Source organism: Pseudophryne corroboree, chromosome 4, assembly GCF_028390025.1.
Source record: "Pseudophryne corroboree isolate aPseCor3 chromosome 4, aPseCor3.hap2, whole genome shotgun sequence".
Classification (NCBI taxonomy): domain Eukaryota; kingdom Metazoa; phylum Chordata; class Amphibia; order Anura; family Myobatrachidae; genus Pseudophryne; species Pseudophryne corroboree.
In genome coordinates, this window is record NC_086447.1 from 773,353,578 (window position 1) to 773,379,803 (window position 26,226).

At 49.0% G+C, this 26,226-nt stretch overlaps 1 protein-coding gene across 2 annotated transcripts in view; it reads left to right on the plus strand.

Moving 5' to 3' along the window:
* Window positions 1-225: 225 nt before the first annotated feature.
* SLC30A1 (solute carrier family 30 member 1) overlaps window positions 226-26,226 on the plus strand; it is a 47,434-nt gene continuing 21,433 nt past the window's right edge. The window contains exons 1-2 of one of the 2 annotated variants that reach the window (XM_063918254.1): window positions 228-1,221; window positions 2,311-2,352. In XM_063918254.1, coding sequence (XP_063774324.1) covers window positions 621-1,221; window positions 2,311-2,352 — 643 coding nt within the window. In that variant the 5' untranslated portion in view covers window positions 228-620. Of the gene's footprint in view, window positions 1,222-2,310; window positions 2,353-26,226 lie in introns of both variants that reach the window. The other variant, XM_063918255.1, reaches the window with a different exon arrangement.

The window sequence follows — 26,226 nt, forward strand, 5'->3', positions numbered from 1 at the left end:
CAATGTGTGTGTTTGGGGGGGGGGGGGGGGGGGGGGGCAGATATAACGTGCAGAGAGTTAGATTTGTGTGTAAAGGTAGATGCTAGAATCAAGTGGGTTAAGGGACCTTTTCCGTAAGGGGTAATGTAGGTAATGGGATGAGCGTGACACACCATGGGCAGATATGGGGAACGTATTATATGTCTGTAAGGAGGTAGGCCAGGGTCCGGGGGTGCAGGGGGCGAGTCCTGAGGCTGTTGCCATGGGCACGGAGCCGGCTGCGGGCTGCGAGGGAATGGCGGCTGTCACCGGTTTACAGTGAGCTGCTGAGCGTGGCCTATCACACCCCATCCCCGGCTCGGCCAATCCCCGGCGAGCGGCGGGGCGGGACCCTGCATCTTGCTCCGTGTGGAAAAGACGGTTTCGGGTGCAAAAGTTTGTATTATTTTCCTCCTCCGGACGTCAGAGATGCCCAGTGAGGGAGAAGCCTCCGCCGCCGCCGGTCCCCGGTCCTCCCTCTACCCGTCGCCGATCCGCGGCCTCCTGCAGCCGCCGGGCCACCCCGTCGCTCTCTGGGAGACGCCGCTCTGACCTTTGGACCCCGCATTCGGATCGGTGAGAGATCCCGGGCGGCCGCCGCGATGTGGAGCTCCAGCCGGGTGCGGCTGCTGTGCATGCTCGGCCTGACCTTCGTCTTCTTCGTGGTGGAGGTTGTGGTGAGCCGGATCACGGGCTCCCTGGCGATGCTCTCCGACTCCTTCCACATGCTGTCCGATGTCATCGCGCTGGTGGTCGGCCTGATCGCCGTGCGATTCGCCCAGAAGACCCGATCGACCGACAAGAACACGTTCGGCTGGATACGGGCTGGGGTGATGGGGGCCCTGGTCAACGCCATCTTCCTCACCGCTCTCTGTTTCACCATCGTATTGGAGGCTGTCGAGCGCTTCACCGAGCCGCAGGCCATCGAGCAGCCGTTGGTGGTGATCGGGGTTGGAGCCGGTGGGCTGCTCATCAACCTCATCGGGCTGTGCATGTTCCGGGACAGCGCAGGGGCCGGCCACGGACACTCTCACGGAGGCGGATCTGGCCACGGACACTCACATGGACCGAAGAAGGCGCACCGGAGCCGGGAACGGGCGGCCGGAGATGGGGCAGCCCTGGACCGGGAGGAGACCAACAATCTGGTGGAGAACTACGCCGACCCCAACGTCTCCGGGGTGGAGGTGGTGCCCGGGAAGCACGGTGAGCAGCTAGGAGGGAGCAACGGTGCCCCACTGTGTGTTGGTGGTGGGCGCTGTCATGTTCTAGCTGTATGGGCCTGTGGCAGCCAGTCCCTGACATTACCTGAGGCGATGGCTATATATAATATATATAATATATATATATATATATATATATATATATATATATATATATATAATCCCTATATATATATAATCCCTATATATATATAATCCCTATATAGAACATAACTGGTATTTGGGTTCTATTTACGAAGCCATGGACAGGGATAAATTACCAGCCAATCAGCCGCTGTCATTTTGCAAACACAGCATTTGGCAGCTGGTAGGTAGTTTTATCTCTCTCCAAGGCTTAGTACATAGATCCCTTAGTGTCTCTCCCTCTAATACCCCTTTCACATCTCTAATGCCAGATCCCACCCGGGAATTGGAAACGGGTCCTTCCCATGTGGGATCTGGCATTGGAGCCTCAGCGCTGGATTCCCGACTTGGCAATATGCTGGGCTGGTTGCCATAGCGGGTTGGGCGGAACCGGTGGTGAAGGTGGCGCTGGGAGATGAGCTCATCTCTGTGCCGCCTCTCCCTATGTAGCAAACTGGACCGGAGTTGCATCGACCCCGGAACCCGTTTACACTGCCACGTTTACATTGCCACTGACCCGATATTTAACTCGGGAATAACCCTTCTTATTACCCGGGTTGAATTACTGGGTCAGGCGATCCAGGAATTTTCCAAGGCCCCTTTCACTTCACATCGCACACTGACCCATGTCGGTACCGGGTTATTTTTGCAATGTGAAAGGGATATTAGTGCTACATCTAGAATCCACTTACATATTGTAGTACTCCTAATGCGGGGTCCTCCTGACTGTGTCTGCCCCTAGTCTATAGAAATCTTATTGCTGAAGTACAATGCTTGCCCCTCTATATAAACCTTTTCTGACATCCAATATCTGATTGAATTTCGCCTATATTATATGTACCATAGGATAGGTAGCTGTATAGGAATTCTCAAAGGCAATGCCTTCTCTGTATACTTCATAGGATAACTAGCAGTGTATGTTTAATGTTTTTTTTTATATACTCCATAGGGGATGCGGTCAGGAGCTTGGCCGACACTCACTATGTCCACAGTGAGTATGTTGATATGATAAAGCCAGTGCTGGATTCCCAACACTTATGTAATGCTATTAAAAGCATTTTAACTGTGCTGAAGCTACAACTGTAAACCCATCACTTACCAGCATGGTTAAAGCTATAACACCTGCACGGTTAAAATGCATTTCTGTAATACTGCAGCTGTGGGGCCTTCTAACACTGCTCATTTTCAATGTTGCCCCCCCCCCCCCCCCACCGAGGCAGCAAACCTTTGCCCAGTTGAATCCGGTCACATCAGCTAGTTTTACATTATTTGCTTGAATATATTTAAGGGATATTTGTTGATTCAATATTTGCGGAATATCCCTTTAAAACACCCGTCTTTGGGGGGAGGGGGCGTGTACTTGCAAAAATTAAGGATCCCGGGATTTACTATGGAGGGAATGGAGCAGATATCTTCGATATCTGTTGCGGCCCCTCCAGTTCCGAAGTCAAAGAAGCAGCCACCATAGGTTTCTTTGGGGTTGCCATGCGGTCAGATTTAACAGCCATCTGAAGTCTATAGTAGCCTATGAGCTACTGTATTAGACATATTTTTTTTATTTTTTTTATAGAGAGGGATTCTCTGGCTCCCTTTCCTTGTCCTCTCACTGACTAAGGTGATGACTGATAAATGTGCCAAGGACCTGAAGCAGGGTGATAGCGTAAGCTATCACTTTGCTTACAGCTCTTCACCAGGAAAGGCTTTTATTGTAGTCCATCTCCCAGGAAGAGCATTACTGTAAATTTCTGTGAAGATATTAATTTTCATGATGCGATGGAGCCTCATTTCCTGGATGGGATTAATTGTACATCCAGGTGTATTGTCACGAATAGCAGCAATAAATTAGAATTATTGGGTTTTGAAAGCCGATAAATAGAACATGTGAAGAGTCTGATAAATTATTAAATATGCCCCATAGTGATTGTCAGTGTGATGCAATGAAATGTGATATTTTTTTTAGTTATGTATTTTTATTTCTTTTTTATGACTAAAAAAGTTGGTCTCCTTATCTGTAGTTGTCTTAAGTTTGTAGTTTAGGAAGTCACTGTAAAAGCAACTATTCTTGAACATGGTCTCGGTATTACCACAAACATGGTGACCTGCAGATCACCAAGGGATGCACAAACTATACTTGTCTGCCAAAGCCTTAACATTTCAATTCATTGGTTACGCTCAATTTGTTTCCAGGTTTTGTCAATGTCTTCTCGGATTTTAGTGGTAAACCACAGTGAGTAACTTGGAATATGTGGGGTTTGCAGTCCTTTATCAGTTTACAGAAATAATTCATAGTGCAAATATTCATTGTTACAGATTAGAAATTCTTGTTCCTAAACTGTTCACTATTGGATAATTGACACAGCATTATTGTTATGGAGACCATTGAAATGAAAGCGTTTTTAACCAGGCCAGCTTTGTTACACTTGGCTTTAACAGTCTGTAAAGAATCAGTATAGTCATATGCCCTGAGAAGGGGATGCCATAGATATTTTGGAGAAAATGAAAATTAACTGGGTGCAAGGATAAACCAGTAATTTTTACATTTTTGAGAAACTGAAATTGTTCCTAATATACCCATAACTGCAAACAGTTCACTTATGGAAAGCATGTTGATCTTCACTATGGTTTGATTATAAAATAGATTCAATTTTAAGATTTGGCAAGTAGGGCTGGCAGACTACAGTCCTCTGGTTATAACTTGTTGATTATTACTTTTTAATGTTCTGATAAGACTGTTTAAATAGCAAACTGTCATGTCAAGGTATCAGTTCTAGGAAATGTTATTCAAGGTTATGTGAGCAGACACAAATCTACACCGACCCCTTTCACACCGCAGCTTATACCCGGTATTTTGCCGTTTTAACTGGCTTCCTAAACGGGTCAAGCTGCGATGTGAAAGGGTCCCCTTCAATTTACCGTTTTCAAAATACCGGTATTTTGAAACGGTAAAAAAGAAGGGTCCTACCCGTTTCAGTCCCATTTCACTGTGCAGTGTGAAAGGGTCTGAAACGGTATTTGCAAGCCCCAGCAGGTCATAGTCTGTCTCCATGTGTGATGTCAGCAGCCACAACCAGGAAACAGCTTGGAAAACACAGGAGACACATGTGAGAGTGGCTTTATAAACGTTTAAACGGGAAAAACACGAAAAAAAATGGCGTGGGGTCCCCCCTCCAAAGCATAACCAGCCTCGGGCTCTTCGAGCTGGTCCTGGTTCTAAAAATGCGGGGGGAAAATTGACAGGGGATCCCCCGTATTTTTAAAACCAGCACCGGGCTCTGGTGCTGGTGCAAAAAATACGGGGGACAAAAAGCGTAGGGGTCCCCCGTATTTTTTACACCAGCATCGGGCTCCACTAGCTGGACAGATAATGCCACAGCCGGGGGTCACTTTTATACAGTGCCCTGCGGCCGTGGCATTAAATATCCAACTAGTCACCCCTGGCCGGGGTACCCTGGAGGAGTGGGGACCCCTTCAATCAAGGGGTCCCCCCCCGCCACACAAGGGCCAGGGGTGAAGCCCGAGGCTGTCCCCCCCCCCCCCCCCCCCCCCCATCCATTGGCTGCGGATGGGAGGCTGATAGCCTTGAGTAAAATGACAGAATATTGTTTCTCTGACGTTCTAGTGGATGCTGGGAACTCCGTAAGGACCATGGTGATTAGCGGCTCCGCAGGAGACTGGGCACAAAAGTAAAGCTTTAGGACTACCTGGTGTGCACTGGCTCCTCCCCCTATGACCCTCCTCCAAGCCTCAGTTAGATTTTTGTGCCCGGCCGAGAAGGGTGCACACTAGGGGCTCTCCTGAGCTTCTTAGTGAAAGTTTAGTTTTAGGTTTTTCTCTGACGTCCTAGTGGATGCTGGGAACTCCGTAAGGACCATGGGGAATAGCGGCTCCGCAGGAGACTGGGCACAACTAAAGAAAGCTTTAGGTCACCTGGTGTGCACTGGCTCCTCCCACTATGACCCTCCTCCAAGCCTCAGTTAGATTTTGTGCCTGGCCGAGGTTGGATGCACACTAGGGGCTCTCCTGAGCTTCTAGAAAGAAAGTATAGAATTAGGTTTTTTATTTTCAGTGAGACCTGCTGGCAACAGGCTCACTGCAGCGAGGGACTAAGGGGAGAAGAAGCGAACCTGCCTGCTTGCAGCCAGCTTGGGCTTCTTAGGCTACTGGACACCATTAGCTCCAGAGGGATCGACCGCAGGCCCAGCCTTGGTGTTCGGTCCCGGAGCCGCGCCGCCATCCCCCTTACAGAGCCAGAAGCAAGAAGAGGTCCGGAAAATCGGCGGCAGAAGACATCAGTCTTCACCAAGGTAGCGCACAGCACTGCAGCTGTGCGCCATTGCTCCTCATACACACTTCACACTCCGGTCACTGAGGGTGCAGGGCGCTTGGGGGGGGGGGCGCCCTGAGCAGCAATAAAAACACCTTGGCTGGCAAAAATACCACAATATATAGCCCCAGAGGCTATATATGTGGTAAATACCCCTGCCAGAATCCAGAAAAAAGCGGGAGAAAAGTCTGCGAAAAAGGGGCGGAGCTATCTCCCTCAGACACACTGGCGCCATTTTCTCTTCACAGTGCAGCTGGAAGAAAGCTCCCCAGGCTCTCCCCTGTAGTTTTCAGGCTCAAAGGGTTAAAAAGAGAGGGGGGCACTAAATTTAGGCGCAATATTATATATACAAGCGGCTATTGGGGAAATTTCACTCGGTTATAGTGTTAATCCCCACATTATATAGCGCTCTGGTGTGTGCTGGCATACTCTCTCTCTGTCTCCCCAAAGGGCTTTGTGGGGTCCTGTCCTCAGTCAGAGCATTCCCTGTGTGTGTGCGGTGTGTCGGTACAGCTGTGTCGACATGTTTAATGAGGAGGCTTATATGGTGACGGAGCAGATGCCGATAAATGTGATGTCGCCCCCTGTGGGGCCGACACCAGAGTGGATGGTTAGGTGAAAGGTATTAACCGACAGTGTCAACTCCTTACATAAAAGGGTGGATGACGTAACAGCTGTAGGACAGCCGGCTTCTCAGTCCGCGCCTGCCCAGGCGTCTCAAAGGCCATCAGGGGCTCAAAAACGCCCGCTCACTCAGATGGCAGACACAGATGTCGACACGGAGTCTGACTCCAGTGTCGACAAGGTTGAGACATATACACAATCCACTAGGAACATCCGTGACTTGATCCCGGCAATAAAAAATGTGTTACACATTTCTGACATTAACCCAAGTACCACTAAAAAAGGGTTTTATGTTTGGGGAGAAAAAGCAGGCAGTGTTTTGTTTTGTTCCCCCATCAGATGAATGAATGAAGTGTGTGAAAAGCGTGGGTTCCCCCCGATAAGAAACTGGTAATTTCTAAAAAGTTACTGATGGCGTACCCTTTCCCGCCAGAGGATAAGTTACGCTGGGAGATTTCCCTAGGGTGGATAAGGCGCTCACACGGTTGTCAAAAAAGGTGGCACTGCCGTCTTAGGATACGGCCACTTTGAAGGTACCTGCTGATAAAAAGCAGGAGGCTATCCTGAAGTCTGTATTTACACACTCAGGTACTAGACTGAGACCTGCATATCGTGCTGCTGCAGCGTGGTCGGTGACCCTGTCAAACATGAGAACATATTAAAGACGTCGTCTTATATATGAGGGATGCACAGAGGGATATTTTGCCGGCTGGCATCCAAAATGAATGTAATGTCCATTCTGTCAGGAGGGTATTAGAGACCTGTCACTGGACAGGTGATGCTGACTTTAAAAGGCGCATAGAGACTCTGCCTTTATAAGGGTGAGGAATTATTTGGGGATGGTCTCTGGGACCTCGTATCCATTACCTCAGGTTTCCTCACAGACTAAGAAAGCACTGTATTATCGGGTACAGTCCTTTCGGCTTCAGAAAAGCAAGCGGGTCAAAGGCGCTTCCTTTCTGTACAGAGACATGGGAAGAGGGAAAAAGCTGCACCAGTCAGCCTGTTCCCAGAATAAAAATTCTTCTCTCGCTTCCTCTGAGTCCACAGCATGACGCGGGGGCTCCACAGGTGTAGCCAGGTACGGTGGGGGGCTGTCTCAAAAATTTCAGCGATCAGTGGGCTCGCTCACAGGTGGATCCCTGTTTCATTCAAGTAGTATTTCAGGGGTACAAGCTGGAATTCGAGATGTCTCCCCCCCCCCCCCCCCCCCCCCCCCCCCCCCCCTGCCGTTTCCTCAAATATGCCTTGCCGACAACTCCCTCAGGCAGGGAGGCTGCGCTAGAGGCAATTAATAAGCTGTATTCCCAGCAGGTAATACTCAAGGTGCCCCTACTTCAACAAGGACGGGGTTACTATTCCACACGGTTTGGGATACCGAAACCGCATGGTTCGGTGTGACCCATTTTATATTTACAATCCTTGAACACATACATAAAAAAATTCAAGTTCAAGATGGAATCGCTCAGGGCGGTTATTGCAAGCCTGGACGAGGGGGATTACATGGGGTCCCGGGACATCAAGGATGCTTACCTGCATGTCCCCATTTACCATCCTCGCCAGGAGTACCTCCAGATTTGTGGTACAGGATTACCATTACCAAGTCCAGACACTGCCGTTTGGACTGTACATGGCACCGAGGGTGTTTACCAAGGTAATGGCCGAAATGATGATACTCCTTCGAAAAAAGGGAGTTTTAATTATCCCGTACTTGGACAATCTCCTTATAAGGGCGAGGTCCAAGGAGCAGTTGCTAGTCGGGGTAGCACTATTTTGGAAAGTGTTACAACAGCACGGTTGGACTCTAAACAGTCCAAAGTCACAGCTGGTTCCTACGACACATCTACTGTTCCTGGGGATGGTTCTGGACACAGAACAGAAATAAGTGTTTCTCCCGGAGGAGAAAGCCAAGGAGCTGTCATCTCTAGTCAGAGACCTCCTGAAGCCAAAACAGGTATCGGTGCATCATTGCACGCGAGTCCTGGGAAAAAATGGTAGCTTCCTACGAAGCAATCCCATTCGGCAGGTTCCATGCAAGAACTTTTCAGTGGGACCTGTTGGACAAGTGGTCCGGATCACAGCTTCAGATGCATCGGCTGATAACCCTGTCTTCAAGGACCAGGGTATCTCTACTGTGGTGGCTGCAGAGTGCCCATCTTCAAGAGGGCCGCAGGTTCGGCATACAGGACTAGGTCCTAGTGACCATGGATGCCAGCCTTTGAGGCTGGGGGGCAGTCACACAGGGAAAAAACTTACAGGGACTTTGGTCAAGTCAGGTGACTTCCCTACACATAAATATTCTGGAACTGAGGGCCATTTACAATGCCCTGAGTCAGGCAAGGCCTCTGCTTCAAAACCAGCCGGTACTGATCCAATCAGACAACATCACGGCAGTCGCCCATGTAAACCAACGGGGCGGCACAAGAAGCAGGATGGCGATGGCAGAAGCCACAAGGATTCTCCGATGGGCGGAAAATCATGTGTTAACACTGTCAGCAGTGTTCATTCCCGGAGTGGACGACTGGGAAGCAGATCTTCTCAGCAGACACGACCTCCACCCGGGAGAGTGGGGATTTCATCCAGAAGTCTTCCAAAGGATTGTACACCATTGGGAAAGGCCACAGGTGGACATGATGGCGTCCCGCCTCAACAAAAAGCTATAAAAGATATTGCGCCAGGTTAAAGGACCCTCAGGCGATAGCTGTGGACGCTCTGGTAACACCGTGGGTGTACCAGTCGGTTTATGTGTTCCCCCCCTCTGCCTCTCATACAAAAGGTACTGAGAATAATAGGAAGGCGAGGAGTAAGAACGATACTCGTGGTTCCGGATTGGCCAAGAAGAGCTTGGTACCCAGAACTTCAAGAAATTATATCAGAGGACCCATGGCCTCTGCCGCTCAGACAGGACCTGCGGCAGCAGGGGCCCTGTCTGTTCCAAGATTTACCGCGGCTCCGTTTTGACGGCATGGCGGTTGAACGCCGGATCCTAAAGGAAAAGGGTATTCCGGAGGAAGTTATTCCTACGCTGATTCAAGCCAGGAAAGATGTAACTGCAAAACATTGGGGGTAATTCCAAGTTGATCGCAGCAGGAATTTTTTTAGCAGTTGGGCAAAACCATGTGCACTGCAGGGGAGGCAGATATAACATGTGCAGAAAGAGTTAGATTTGGGTGTTTTATTTTGTTTCTGTGCAAGGTAAATACTGGCTGCTTTATTTTTACACTGCAAATTAGATTGCAGATTGAACACACCACACCCAAATCTAACTCTCTCTGCACATGTTATATCTGCCTCCCCTGCAGTGCACATAGTTTTGCCCAATTGCTAACAAACTTGAGGCTGCGATCAACTCAGAATTACCCCCCATTATCACCGCATATGGCGAAAATATGTTGCTTGGTGTGAGGCCAAAAAAGGCCCCAACAGAGGAATTTCAACTAGGTCGATTTCTGCATTTCCTACAAGCAGGAGTGTCTATGGGCCTAAAATTAGGCTCCATTAAGGTACAGATCTCGGCTCTGTCGATTTTCTTCCAGAAAGAACTAGGGCCCTCATTCCGAGTCGTTCGCTCGGTAATTTTCTTCGCATCGCAGTGAAATTCCGCTTAGTACGCATGCGCAATATTCGCACTGCGACTGCGCCAAGTAATTTTACAATGAAGATAGTATTTTTACTCACGGCTTTTTCTTCGCTCTGGCGAACGTAGTGTGATTGACAGGCAATGGGTGTTACTGGGCGGAAACACGGCGTTTTCGGGGCGTGTGGATAAAAACGCTACCGTTTCCGGAAAAAACGCAGGAGTGGCCGGAGAAACGGGGGAGTGTCTGGGCGAACGCTGGGTGTGTTTATGACGTCAAACCAGGAACGACAAGCACTGAACTGAACGCAGATGCCGAGTAAGTCTGAAGCTACTCTGAAACTGCTAAGTAGTTTGTAATCGCAATATTGCGAATACATCGGTCGCAATTTTAAGAAGCTAAGATACACTCCCAGTAGGCGTAGGCTTAGCGTGAGCAACTCTGCTAAATTCGCCTTGCGAGCGATCAACTCGGAATGAGGGCCAAGCTTCAGTACCTGAAGTTCAGACATTGTAAAAGGAGTGCTGCATATTCAGCCCCCGGTTGTGCCTCCAGTGGCACCTTTGGGTTCTCAACGTGGTGTTGAGTTTCTTAAAATCACATTGGTGTGAGCCACTAAAAACCGTGGTTCTAAAATATCTCACGCTGAAAGTGGTCATGTTATTGGCCTTGGCTTCGGCCAGGCGTGTATCAGAATTGGCGGCTTTGTCATATAAAAGTCCTTATCTGATTTTCCATATGGATAGGGCAGAATTGAGGACTCGTCCCCAGTTTCTCCCTTAGGTGATATCAGCTTTTCACTTGAACCAACCTATTGTAGTGCCTGCGGCTACTAGGGACTTGGAGGATTCCAAGTTACTGGACGTAGTCAGGGCCTTGAAAAATTATGTTTCCAGGACGGCTAGAGTCAGGAGAACTGACTCGCTGTTTATCCTGTATGCACCCAGCAAACTGGGTGCTCCTGCTTCTAAGCAGACTATTGCTCGCTGGATTTGTAGCACAATTCAGCTGGCGCATTCTGCGGCTGGACTACCGCAGCCAAAATCTGTAAAAGCCCATTCCACAAGGAAGGTGGGCTCATCTTGGGCAGCTGCCCGAGGGGTCTCGGCTTTCCAACTTTGCCGAGCTGCAACTTGGTCAGGGGCAAACACGTTTGCTAAATTCTACAAAATTGATACCCTGGCTGAGGAGGACCTGGAGTTCTCTCATTCGGTGCTGCAGAGTCATCCGCACTCTCCCGCCCGTTTGGGAGCTTTGGTATAATCCCCATGGTCCTTACGGAGTTCCCAGCATCCACTAGGACGTCAGAGAAAATAAGATTTTACTCACCGGTAAATCTATTTCTCGTAGTCCGTAGTGGATGCTGGGCGCCCATCCCAAGTGCGGATTGTCTGCAATGCTTGTATATAGTTATTGCCTAACTAAAGGGTTATTGTTGAGCCATCTGTTGAGAGGCTCAGTTATATTCATACTGTTAACTGGGTATAGTATCACGAGTTATACGGTGTGATTGGTGTGGCTGGTATGAGTCTTACCCGGGATTCAAAATCCTTCCTTATTATGTCAGCTCGTCCGGGCACAGTGTCCTAACTGAGGCTTGGAGGAGGGTCATAGTGGGAGGAGCCAGTGCACACCAGGTGACCTAAAGCTTTCTTTAGTTGTGCCCAGTCTCCTGCGGAGCCGCTATTCCCCATGGTCCTTACGGAGTTCCCAGCATCCACTACGGACTACGAGAAATAGATTTACCGGTGAGTAAAATCTTATTTTTATTTTCAGTGAGACCTGCTGGCAACAGGCTCACTGCATCGAGGGACTAAGGGGAGAAGAAGCGAACTCACCTGCGTGCTGAGTGGATTGGGCTTCTTAGGCTACTGGACACCATTAGCTCCAGAGGGACCGAACACCTCGGAGCTCGGTCCCAGAGCCGCGCCGCCGGCCCCCTTACAGAGCCAGAAGCAAGAAGAGGTCCGGAAAAATCGGCGGCAGAAGACATCCTGTCTTCACCAAGGTAGCGCACAGCACTGCAGCTGTGCGCCATTGCTCCTCAGCACACTTCACACTTCGGTCACTGAGGGTGCAGGGCGCTAGGGGGGGGCGCCCTGAGCAGCAATAAAAACACCTTGGCTGGCGAAAATACATCACATATAGCCCCCAGGGCTATATGGATGAATTTTAACCCCTGCCAGATTCCACAGAAAAACGGGAGAAAAGGCCGCCGAGAAGGGGCGGAGCCTATCTCAGCACACTGGCGCCATTTTCTCTCACAGCTCCGTTGGAGGGAAGCTCCCTGGCTCTCCCCTGCAGTTACTACACTACAGAAAGGGGTTAAAAAAGAGAGGGGGGCACTAATTAGGCGCAGTATAACAATACAGCAGCTATAAGGGGAAAAACACTTATATAAGGTTATCCCTATATATATATATATATATATATATATATATATATATATATATATATATATATATATATATATATATATATATATATATATATATATATATATATATATATATATATATATATATATATATATATATATATATAGCGCTCTGGTGTGTGCTGGCATACTCTCCCTCTGTCTCCCCAAAGGGCTAGTGGGGTCCTGTCCTCTATCAGAGCATTCCCTGTGTGTGTGCTGTGTGTCGGTTCGTTGTGTCGACATGTATGAGGAGGAAAATGAGGTGGAGGCGGAGCAATTGCCTGTAACAGAGTTGTCACCCCCTAGGGAGTCGACACCTGAGTGGATGAGCTTATGGAAGGAATTATGTGACAGTGTCAGCTCTTTACAAAAGATTGATGACATGAGACAGCCGGCGACTCAGCCTGTGCCTGTCCAGGTGTCTCAAAAGCCATCTGGGGCTCTAAAACGCCCGTTACCGCAGATGGCATTTACAGACGCCGACACGGATACTGACTCCAGTGTCGACGATTAAGAGACGAATGTGACTTCCAGTAGGGCCACACGTTACATGATTGAGGCTATGGAAAATGTTTTTACACATTTCTGATAATACCAGTACCACTAAAAAGGGTATTAGGTTGGGTGAGAAAAAACTGCCTGTAGTTTTTCCTGCATCTGAGGAATTAAATGAAGTGTGTGATGATGCGTGGGTTTCCCCCGATAAAAACTGTTAATTCCTAAAAAGTTATTAGCATCATACCCCTTCCCGCAAGAGGATAGGGCACGTTGGGAAACACCCCTTAGGGTGAATAAAGCGCTCACACGCTTGTCTAAACAGGTGGCACTACCGTCCCCGGATACGGCCGCCCTTAAGGAACCTGCTGACAGAAAGCAGTAAAATATCCTAAAATGTATATACACTCACACTGGTGTGATACTGCGACCAGCAATCGCCTCAGCCTGGATGTGCAGTGCAGTGCTGGGGTGGCTTGGTCGGATTCCCTGACTGACAATATTGATACCCTAGATAGGGACAGTATATTACGAACTATAGAGCATTTAAAAGATGCATTTCTATATATGCGTGATGCACAGAGGGATATTTGCCGACTGGCATCAAGAGTAAGTGCGCTGTCCATTTCTGCCAGAAGAGGGTTATGGACAAGACAGTGGTCAGGTGATGATGATTCCAAAAGGCATATGGAAGTATCGCCTTATAAAAGGGAGGAGTTATTTGGGGTAGGTCTAACAGACCTGGTGGCCACTGGAAAATCCACATTTTTACTCCAGGTAGCTTCTCAACCTAAGAAGACGCTGTATTATCAGGCGCAGTCCTTTCGGCCCCATAAGGGCAAGCGGGCAAAAGACGCCTCATTTCTGCCCCGTGGCAGAGGAAGAGGAAAAAGGCTGCAGCAAACAGCCAATTCCCAAGAACAAAAGCCCTCTCCCGCCTCCGCAAAGTCCTCAGCATGACGCTGGGGCTTTACAAGCGGTCTCAGGCACGGTGGGGGCCCGTCTCAAGAAATTCGAGACGTCTCCCCCTCGCCGTTTCATAAAGTCTGCTTTACCGACGTCTCCCTCAGACAGGGAGACAGTATTGCAAGCCATTCACAGGCTGTATTCCCAGCAGGTGATAATCAAGGTACCCCTCCTGCAACAGGGAAAGGGGTACTATTCCACACTATTTGTGGTACCGAAGCCGGACGGCTCGGTGAGACCATTTTTAAATCTAAAATCCTTGAACACTTACATACAAAGGTTCAAATTCAAGATGGAGTCACTCAGAGCAGTGATTGCAAACCTGGAAGAAGGGGACTATATGGTCTCTCTGGACATCAAAGATGCTTACCTACATGTCCCAATTTACCCTTCTCCAAGGGTACCTCAGGTTTGTGGTACAGAACTGTCACTATCAGTTTCAGACGCTGCCGATTGGATTGTCCACGGCACCCCGGGTCTTTACCAAGGTAATGGCCGAAATGATGATACTCCTTCGAAAGAAGGGAGTTTTAGTTATCCCTTACTTGGACGATCTCCTGATAAGGGCAAGATCCAGGGAACAGTTGGAAGTCGGGGTAGCACTATCTCAGATAGTGCTGCGGCAGCACGGTTGGATTCTCAATATTCCAAAATCGCAGCTGTTCCCGACGACACGCCTTCTATTCCTAGGGATGATCCTGGACACAGTCCGGAAAGTTTTCTCCCGGAGGAGAAAGCCAGGGAGTTATCCGAACTAGTCAGAAACCTCCTAAAACCAGGCCAAGTGTCAGTGCACAAGGGTCCTGGGAAAAATGGTGGCTTCCTACGAAGAAATTCCATTCGGCAGATTCCACGCAAGAACTTTCCAGTGGGACCTGCTGGACAAATGGTCCGGATCGCATCTTCAGATGCATCAGCGGATAACCCTGTCACCAAAGACAAGGGTGTCTCTCCTGTGGTGGTTGCAGAGTGCTCATCTTCTAGAGGGCCGCAGATTCGGCATTCAGGACTGGGTCCTGGTGACCACGGATGCCAGCCTGAGAGGCTGGGGAGCAGTCACACAGGGAAAAAATTTCCAGGGCTTGTGGTCAAGCCTGGAGACATCACTTCACATAAATATTTTGGAGCTAAGGGCCATTTGCAATGCCCTAAGCCAAGCAAGACCTCTGCTTCAAGGTCAGCCGGTGCTGATCCAGTCGGACAATATCACGGCAGTCGCCCACGTAAACAGACAGGGCGGCACAAGAAGCAGGAGGGCAATGGCAGAAGCTGCAAGGATTTTTCGCTGGGCGGAAAATCATGTGATAGCACTATCAGCAGTGTTCATTCCGGGAGTGGACAACTGGGAAGCAGACTTCCTCAGCAGGCACGACCTCCACCCGGGAGAGTGGGGACTTCACCCAGAAGTCTTCCACATGATTGTAAACCATTGGGAAAAACAAAAGGTGGACATGATGGCGTCCCGCCTAAACAAAAAATTGGACAGGTATTGCGCCAGGTCAAGGGACCCTCAGGCAATAGCTGTGGACGCTCTGGTAACACCGTGGGTGTACCAGTCAGTGTATGTGTTCCCTCCTCTTCCTCTCATACCAAAAGTACTGAGAATTAATAGACGGAGGGGAGTAAGAACTATACTCGTGGCTACGGATTGGCCAAGAAGGACTTGGTACCCGGAACTTCAAGAGATGCTCACGGAGGACCCGTGGCCTCTACCTCTAAGAAGGGACCTGCTCCAGCAAGGACCCTGTCTATTCCAAGACTTACCGCGGCTGCGTTTGACGGCAGGGCGGTTGAACGCCGGATCCTGAAGGAAAAAGGCATTCCGGATGAAGTCATCCCTACCCTGGTCAAGCCAGGAAGGATGTATCCGCAAAGCATTATCACCGCATTTGGCGAAAATATGTTGCGTGGTGCGAGGCCAGTAAGGCCCCGATGGAGGAATTTCAACTAGGTCGATTCCTGCATTTCCTGTAAACAGGAGTGTCTATGGGCCTAAAATTGGGGTCCATTAAGGTTCAAATTTCGGCCCTGTCGATTTTCTTCCAGAAAGAACTGGCTTCAGTTCCTGAAGTTCAGACGTTTGTCAAGGGGGTACTGCATATACAGCCTCCTTTTGTGCCTCCAGTGGCACCTTGGGATCTCAATGTAGTTTTGGGGTTCCTAAAATCACATTGGTTTGAACCACTCACCACTGTGGACTTAAAATATCTCACATGGAAAGTGGTAATGCTGTTGGCTCTGGCTTCAGCCAGGCGTGTCTCAGAATTGGCGGCTTTATCCTATAAAAGCCCTTACCTAATTTTTCATACGGACAGGGCAGAATTGAGGACTCGTCCTCAATTTCTCCCTAAGGTGGTTTCAGCGTTTCACTTGAACCAGCCTATTGTGGTACCTGCGGCTACTAGGGAATTGGAGGACTCCAAGTTGCTGGACGTAGTCGGGGCCCTGAAAGTGTATGTTTCCAGGACGGCTGGAGTCAGAAAATCTGACTCGCTGTTTATCCTGTATGCACCCAACAAGCTGGGTGCTCCTGCTTCTAAGCAGACTATTGCTCGTTGGATTTGTAGTACAATTCAGCTTGCACATTCTGTGGCAGGCCTGCCACAGCCAAAATCTGTAAAATACCATTCCACAAGGAAGGTGGGCTCATCTTGGGCGGCTGCCCGAGGGGTCTCGGCTTTACAACTTTGCCGAGCAGCTACTTGGTCAGGGGCAAACACGTTTGCTAAATTCTACAAATTTGATACCCTGGCTGAGGAGGACCTGGAGTTCTCTCATTCGGTGCTGCAGAGTCATCCGCACTCTCCCGCCCGTTTGGGAGCTTTGGAATAATCCCCATGGTCCTTACGGAGTTCCCAGCATCCACTAGGACGTCAGAGAAAATAAGAATTTACTTACCGATAATTCTATTTCTCGTAGTCCGTAGTGGATGCTGGGCGCCCATCCCAAGTGCGGATTGTCTGCAATACTTGTACATAGTTATTGTTACAAAAATCGGGTTATTATTGTTGTGAGCCATCTTTTCAGAGGCTCCTCTGTTATCATGCTGTTAACTGGGTTCAGATCACAGGTTGTACGGTGTGATTGGTGTGGCTGGTATGAGTCTTACCCGGGATTCAAAATCCTTCCTTATTGTGTACGCTCGTCCGGGCACAGTATCCTAACTGAGGCTTGGAGGAGGGTCATAGGGGGAGGAGCCAGTGCACACCAGGTAGTCCTAAAGCTTTACTTTTGTGCCCAGTCTCCTGCGGAGCCGCTAATCCCCATGGTCCTTACGGAGTTCCCAGCATCCACTACGGACTACGAGAAATAGAATTATCGGTAAGTAAATTCTTATTTTTTTCCCAATAGTACTACAAGTCCCAGCAAGCCTCCCCCGCAAGCTGGTACTTGGAGAACCACAAGTACCAGCATGCGGGAGAAAACCGGGCCCGCTGGTACCTGTAGTAGTACTACTGAAAAAAAAATACCCAAATAAAAACAGGAGACACACACCGTGACAAGTACAACTTTATTACACACTGCCGACACACATACTTACCTATGTTGACACGCCGACTGCCACAGTCTCCGACGATCCGAGGGTACCTGTGAAAAAAATTATACTCACCTGCCAGTGTCCAGAGATAAATCCACGTCCAGAGATAATCCTCGTACTTGGCAAAAAAAAACCACGAACACCCGACCAACGGACTTAAAGGGGTCCCATGTTGACATATGAGACCCCTTTCCACGAATGCCGGGACATCACGTGACTCCTGTCACTGAGGTCCCTTCAGCCAATCAGGAAGCGCTACTCCGTGGCGCTCACCTGATTGGCTGTGCGCGTCTAAGCTCAGACAGCGCATCGCACAGCTGCCTCCATTACTTTTAATGGTGGGAACTTTGCCGTCAGTGGTGGGGTTACCCGCGGTCAGCCGCTGACCGGCGGGTGACCCCACCGCTAACCGCAAGGTTCCCACCGCTAACCGCAAGGTTCCCACCATTGAATATAATGGAGGGAGCTGTGCGATGCGCTGACAGCTCAGACGCGCACAGAGCCAATCAGCAGAGTGCAAGGACGTTGCGCTCGCTGATTGGCTTACGAGACCTTTCAGTGACAGCAGTCACGGGGGGGGGGGGGGGGGTCTCTCTGCATTCGGGGAAAGGGGTCCCATGTGTCAACATGGGACCACTTTCAGTTCGCTGGTCGGGTGTTCGTTTTCTTTTTTTGACAAGTACGTGGATTTATCTCTGGACCATGGATCAGGTGAGTATAATTATCTTTTATTTTCAGGTACCCGTGGATTCTACTTGGAGAAGAGGACCGACTGCTTCGTGTCAACATAGGTAAGTATGTGTGTGTCGGCAGTGTGTAATAAAGTTGTACTTGTCACGGTGTGCGTCTCCTGTTTTTATTTGGGTATTTTTTCCCCAGTAGTACTACAGGTACCAGCGGGCCCGGTTTTCTCCCGCATGCTGGTACTTGTGGTTCTCCAAGTACCAGCTTGCAGGGGAGGCTTGCTGGGACTTGTAGTACTATTGGAAAAAACAATATTCTGTCATTTTAATCAAGGCTATCAGCCTCCCATCCGCAGCCAATGGATGGGGGGGGACAGCCTCGGGCTTCACCCCTGGCCCTTGGGTGGCTGGGGGGGGGACGACCCCTTGATTGAAGGGGTCCCCACTCCCCCAGGGTACCCCGGCCAGGGGTGACTAGTTGGATATTTAATGCCACGGCCGCAGGGCACTGTATAAAAGTGACCCCCGGCTGTGGCATTATCTGTCCAGCTAGTGGAGCCCGGTGCTGGTTTTAAAAATACGGGGGATCCCCTGTCAATTTTCCCCCCGCATTTTTAGAACCAGGACCAGCTCGAAGAGCCTGAGACTGGTTATGCTTTGGAGGGGGGACCCCACGCCTTTTTTTTTTTTTCTGAATTTTACCATTCCATCTAAAAAAAAAAAATGTATTTTAAAAAATATATAAATAATACTTGTGCCTTCAAAAAAGACAAACCAAGTACCTAATCCCTTCTAATATAAATAGATATGCTTCAAGCTGCTGGGTTCCATCGTACGACTATCCAAATTATTAATAATTAATTAATTAATAATTATTAATAATGTGTGGGCCAGAAAAGTCCATTTATAATGACAACCACTGTTTTCTATGGGTGAAACGGGTTCAGTGTGAAAGGTACCAAAACGGTAATGAAATGGTAATTTACTGGTTACAACATGAGATGTGAAAGGGGTTTAACTGCTCAGACCCGTTTTAAGAACCGTTTCAAATACCATTTCAAAAGCAGGTTTTGCGATGTGAAAGCAGCATAAATGAAACCCCTACCACTCATTCATGAACAAATTTCCAAATAAGGTTTATTAGGTAATTGTCCATAAGACACAATGCGGTCTATTCATTATCCCTTCATTTCTACAAAAGTAGGTGAAAAAATAAGATTTTACTTACCGGTAAATCTATTTCTCGTAGTCTGTAGTGGATGCTGGGGACTCCGTAAGGACCATGGGGAATAGACGGGCTCCGCAGGAGACATGGGCACTTTAAGAAAGAATTTAGATTCTGGTGTGCTCTGGCTCCTCCCTCTATGTCCCTCCTCCAGACCTCAGTTAGAGAAACTGTGTCCGGAAGAGCTGACAGTACAAGGAAAGGATTTTGGGAATCCAGGGTAAGACTCATACCAGCCACACCAATCACACCGTATAACTTGTGATAACTTTACCCAGTTAACGGTATGAACAATCACAGAGCATCAGATAAACTCTGATGCAACTATAACATAACCCTTATTTAAGCAATAACTATATACAAGCATTGCAGAAGAAGTCCGCACTTGGGACGGGCGCCCAGCATCCACTACGGACTACGAGAAATAGATTTACCGGTAAGTAAAATCTTATTTTCTCTAACGTCCTAGTGGATGCTGGGGACTCCGTAAGGACCATGGGGATTATACCAAAGCTCCCAAACGGGCGGGAGAGTGCGGATGACTCTGCAGCACCGAATGAGCAAACACAAGGTCCTCCTCAGCCAGGGTATCAAACTTGTAGAACTTTGCAAAGGTGTTTGAACCTGACCAAGTAGCCGCTTGGCAAAGCTGTAATGCCGAGACCCCTCGGGCAGCCGCCCAAGAAGAGCCCACCTTCCTTGTGGAATGGGCCTTAACTGATTTAGGCAGCGGCAACCCAGCCACAGAATGAGCCTGCTGAATCGTGTTACAGATCCAGCGAGCAATAGTTTGCTTTGAAGCAGGCGCCCCAAGCTTGTTGGAAGCATACAGGATAAAATAAGATTTTACTCACCGGTAAATCTATTTCTCGTAGTCCGTAGTGGATGCTGGGGACTCTGTAAGGACCATGGGGAATAGCGGCTCCGCAGGAGACTGGGCACAGCTAAGAAAGATTTAGGACTACCTGGTGTGCACTGGCTCCTCCCACTATGACCCTCCTCCAGACTTCAGTAAGGATACTGTGCCCGGAAGAGCTGACACAATAAGGAAGGATTTGAATCCCGGGTAAGACTCATACCAGCCACACCAATCACAACCGTGTAACTCGTGATAATATACCCAGTTAACAGTATGAACACAACAGAGCCTCTCAAAAGATGGCTCAACAATAACCCTTGTAGTTAACAATAATTATATACAAGTATTGCAGACAGTCCGCACTTGGGACGGGCGCCCAGCATCCACTACGGACTACGAGAAATAGATTTACTGGTGAGTAAAATCTTATTTTCTCTGACGTCCTAGTGGATGCTGGGGACTCCGTAAGGACCATGGGGATTATACCAAAGCTCCCAACGGGCGGAGAGTGCGGATGACTCTGCAGCACCGAATGAGAGAACTCAAGGTCCTCCTCAGCCAGGGTATCAAATTTGTAGAATTTTGCAAACGTGTTTGCCCCTGACCAAGTAGCAGCTCGGCAAAGTTGTAAAGCCGAGACCCCTCGGGCAGCCGCCCAAGAAGAGCCCACTTTCCTCGTGGAATGGGCTTTTACAGATTTAGGCTGCGGCAGGCCCAGCCACAGAATGCGCAAGCTGAATTGTGCTACAAATCCAGCGAGCAATAGTCTGCTTTGAAGCAGGAGCACCCATCTTGTTTGGTGCATACAGGATAAATAGCGAGTCAGTCTTCCTGATTCCAGCTGTCCTGGAAACATAAATTTTCAAGGCCCTGACTACGTCCAGTAACTTGGAGTCCTCCAAGTCCCTAGTAGCTGCAGGCACCACGATAGGTTGGTTCAAGTGAAAAGCTGATACCACCTTAGGAAGAAACTGGGGACGAGTCCTCAATTCTGCCCTATCCATATGGAAAATCAAATAGGGGCTTTTACATGACAAAGCCGCCAATTCTGACACACGCCTTGCCAAGGCCAAAAGGCATGACCACTTTCCACGTGAGATTTTAAATCCACGGTTTTGAGTGGCTCAAACCAATGTGACTTTAGGAAACCCAACACCACGTTGAGGTCCCACGGTGCCACTGGAGGCAAAAAAAGGGAGGCTGAATATGCAGCACTCCCTTGACAAATGTCTGAACTTCAGGCAGTGAAGCCAGTTCTTTTTGGAAGAAAATCGACAGAGCCGAAATCTGGACCTTAATGGAACCCAGTTTTTAGGCCATAGTCACCCCTGACTGTAGGAAGTGCAGAAATCGACCTAGCTGGAATTCCTCCGTTTGGGGCCTTCCTGGCCTCACACCACGCAACATATTTTCGCCATATGCGGTGATAATGTTGTACGGTTACATCTTTTCTAGCTTTAATAAGCGTAGGAAAATACTTCCTCCGGAATACCCTTTTCTTTTAGGATCCGGTGTTCAACTGCCATGCCGTCAAACGCAGCCACGGTAAGTCTTGGAACAGACAGGGCCCCTGCAAGCAGCAGGTCCCTGTCTGAGCGGCAGAGGCCATGGGTCCTCTGAGATTAATTCTTGAAGTTCCGGGTACCAAGACCTTCTTGCCAATCTGGAACAATGAGAATAGTTCTTACTCCTCTTTTCTTTATTATCCTCAGTACCTTGGGTATGAGAGGAAGAGGAGGGAACACCTAAACCGACCGGTACACCCACGGTGTCACTAGAGCGTCCACAGCTATCGCCTGATGGTCTCTTGACCTGGCGCAATATTTTTCTAGCTTTTTGTTTAAGCGGGACGCCATCATGTCCACCTGTGGCTTTTCCCAACGGTTTACAATCAGTTGGAAGACTTCTGGATGAAGTCCCCACTCTCCCGGGTGGAGGTCGTGCCTGCTGAGGAAGTCTGCTTCCCAGTTGTCCACTCCCGGAATGAACACTGCTGACAGTGCTAACACGTGATTTTCCGCCCATCGGAGAATCCTTGTGGCTTCTGCCATCGCCGTCCTGCTTCTTGTGCCGCCCTGTCGATTTACATGGGCGACAGCCGTGATGTTGTCTGACTGGATCAGAACCGGCTGGTTTTGAAGCAGGGGCTTTGCTTGACTTAGGGCATTGTAAATGGCCCTCAGTTCCAGAACATTTATGTGTAGGGAAGTCTCCTGACTTGACCAAAATCCTTGGAAGTTTCTTCCCCGTGTGACTGCACCCCAGCCCCGAAGGCTGGCATCCGTGGTCACCAGGACCCAGTCCTGTATGCCGAATCTGCGGCCCTCTCTGAGATGAGCACTCTGCAGCAACCACAGCAGAGACACCCTTGTCCTTGGAGACAGGGTTATCAACCGATGCATTTGAAGATGCGATCCGGATCATTGGTCCAACAGGTCCCACTGAAAGGTTCTGGCATGGAACCTGCCGAATGGAATCTCTTCGTAAAAAGCTACCATCTTTCCCAGGACTCGCGTGCAATGATGCACCGACACCTGTCTTGGTTTCAGGAGGCCTCTCACTAGAGACGACAGCTCCTTGGCTTTCTCCTCTGGGAGAAACACTTTTTTCTGGACTGTGTCCAGAATCATCCCCAGGAACAGTAGACGTGTCTCCGGAACCAGCTGAGACTTTGGAATATTCAGAATTCAACCGTGCTGGTGTAGCATCTCCTGAGAAAATGCTACGCCGACCAACAACTGCTCTCTGGACCTCGCCCTTATCAGGAGATCGTCCAAGTATGGGATAATTAAAACTCCCTTTTTCCGAAGGAGTATCATCATTTCGGCCATTACCTTGGTAAATACCCTCGGTGCCGTGGACAGGCCGAACGGCAACGTCTGGAATTGGTAATGACAATCCTGTACCACAAATCTGAGGTACTCCTGGTGAGGATGGTAAATGGGGGACATGCAGGTAAGCATCCTTGATGTCCAGAGATACCATGTAATCTCCCTCTTCCAGGCTTGCAATACCGCCCTGAGCGATTCCATCTTGAACTTGAATTTTCTTAAATATGTGTTCAAGGATTTCAAATTTAAAATGGGTCTCACCGAACCGTCCGGTTTCGGTACCACAAACATTGTGGAATAGTAACCCCGTCCTTGTTGAAGTAGGGGCACCTTGACTATCACCTGCTGCAGCACTGCACATCCATGCTGAGGCAATAGCTGGTCTCGGTATAATACCAGTGTGTGTATATATAGCTTTTTGGAGAGCCTCCTGCTTTCTGTCAGCAGGTTCCTTTAGGGCGACCGTATCCTGGGACGGCAGTGCCACCTTTTTTGATAAGCGCGTAAGTGCTTTATCCACCCTAGGGGGGTGTTTCCCAACGTGACCTATCCTCTGGCGGGAAAGGGTACGCCATTAGTAATTTTTCTCTAACGTCCTAGTGGATGCTGGGAACTCCGAAAGGACCATGGGGAATAGCGGCTCCGCAGGAGACTGGGCACAACTAAAAAGCTTTTAGACTACCTGGTGTGCACTGGCTCCTCCCACTATGACCCTCCTCCAAGCCTCAGTTAGATTTCTGTGCCCGGCCGAGCTGGATGCACACTAGGGGGCTCTCCTGAGCTCCTAGAAAGAAAGTTTATTTTAGGTTTTTTTTATTTTACAATGAGACCTGCTGGCAACAGGCTCACTGCATCGAGGGACTAAGGGGAGAAGAAGCGAACCTACCTGCTTGCAGCTAGCTTGGGCTTCTTAGGCTACTGGACACCATTAGCTCCAGAGGGATCGACCGCATGGAACTGGCCTTGGTGTTCGTTCCCGGAGCCGCGCCGCCGTCCCCCTTACAGAGCCAGAAGCAAGAAGAGGTCCGGAAAATCGGCGGCAGAAGACATCAGTCTTCACCAAGGTAGCGCACAGCACTGCAGCTGTGCGCCATTGCTCCTCATACACACTTCACACTCCGGTCACTGAGGGTGCAGGGCGCTGGGGGCGCCCTGAGCAGCAATAAAAACACCTTGGCTGGCAAATATATCACAATATATAGCCCAGAGGCTATATATGTGATAAATACCCCTGCCAGAATCCATAAAAAAGCGGGAGAAAAGTCAGTGAAAAAGGGGCGGAGCTATCTCCCTCAGCACACTGGCACCATTTTCTCTTCACAGTGCAGCTAAGACAGCTCCCCAGGCTCTCCCCTGTAGTTTGCAGGCTCAAAGGGTTAAAAAGAGAGGGGGGGGGCCACTAAATTTAGGCGCAATATTGTATATACAAGCAGCTATTGGGAAAAATTCACTCAATATAGTGTTAATCCCTAAATTATATAGCGCTCTGGTGTGTGCTGGCATACTCTCTTTCTGTCTCCCCAAAGGGCTGTGTGGGGTCCTGTCCTCAGTCAGAGCATTCCCTGTGTGTGTGCGGTGTGTCGGTACGGCTGTGTCGACACGTTTGATGAGGAGGCTTATGTGATGGCAGAGCAGATGCCGATAAATGTGATGTCGCCCCCTGTGGGGCCGACACCAGAGTGGATGGATAGGTGGAAGGTATAAACCGACCGTGTCAACTCCTTACATAAAAGGCTGGATGACGTAACAGCTATGGGACAGCCGGCTTCTCAGCCCGCGCCTGCCCAGGCGTCTCAAAGGCCATCAGGGGCTCAAAAACGCCCGCTCCCTCAGATGGCAGACACAGATGTCGACACGGAGTCTGACTCCAGTGTCGACGAGGTTGAGACATATACACAATCCACTAGGAACATCCGTTTCATGATCCCGGCAATAAAAAATGTTACACATTTCTGAGACTAACCCAAGTACCACTAAAAAAGAGTTTTATGTTTGGGGAGAAAAAGCAGGCAGTGTTTTGTTCCCCCATCAAATGAGTGAATGAAGTGTGAAAAAGCGTGGGTTCCCCCGATGAGAAACTGGTAATTTCTAAAAAGTTACTGATGGCGTACCCTTTCCCGCCAGAGGATAAGTTACGCTGGGAGATATCCCCTAGGGTGGATAAGGCGCTCACACGTTTGTCAAAAAAGGTGGCACTGCCGTCTTAGGATACGGCCACTTTGAAGGTACCTGCTGATAAAAAGCAGGAGGCTATCCTGAAGTCTGTATTTACACACTCAGGTACTAGACTGAGACCTGCAGATAGTGCTGCTGCAGCGTGGTCTGTAACCCTGTCAAACAGGGATACTATTTGGCGAACATAAGACGTTGTCTTATATATGAGGGATGCACAAAGGGATATTTTGCCGGCTGGCATCCAGAATTAATGCAATGTCCATTCTGTCAGGAGGGTATTAGAGACCCGACACTGGACAGGTGATGCTGACTTTAAAAGGCACATAGAGCCTTATAAGGGTGAGAAATTGTTTGGGGATGGTCTCTGGGACCTCGTATCCACAGCAACAGCTGGGAAGAATTTTTTTTACCTCAAGCTGTATTCCCAGCAGGTGATAGTCAAGGTGCCCCTACTTCAACAAGGACGGGGTTACTATTCCACACTGTTTGTGGTACCGAAACCGGACGGTTCGGTGAGACCCATTTTAAATTTGAAATCCTTGAACACATACATAAAAAAAATTCAAGTTCAAGATGGAATCGCTCAGGGCGGTTATTGCAAGCCTGGAGGAGGGGGATTACATGGTATCCCTGGACATCAAGGATGCTTACCTACATGTCCCCATTTACCATCCTCACCAGGAGTACCTCAGATTTGGGGTACAGGTTTGCCATTACCAATTCCAAACACTGCCGTTTGGACTGTCCACGGCACCGAGGGTCTTTACCAAGGTAATGGCAGAAATGATGATACTCCTTCGAAAAAAGGGAGTTTTAATTATCCCGTACTTGGACGATCTCCTTATAAAGGCAGATCCAAGGAGCAGTTGTTGGTCGGAGTAGCACTATCTCGGGAAGTGCTACAACAGCACGGATGGATTCTATACATTCCAAAGTCACAGCTGGTTCCTACCGCCTACTGTTCCTGGGGATGGTTCTGGACACAGAACAGAAAAAAGTGTTTCTCCCGCAGGAGAAAGCCAAGGAGCTGTCATCTCTAGTCAGAGACCTCCTGTAACCAAAACAGGTATCGGTGCATCACTGCACACGAGTCCTGGGAAAAATGGTAGCTTCTTACGAAGCAAAATTCCATTCGGCAGGTTCCATGC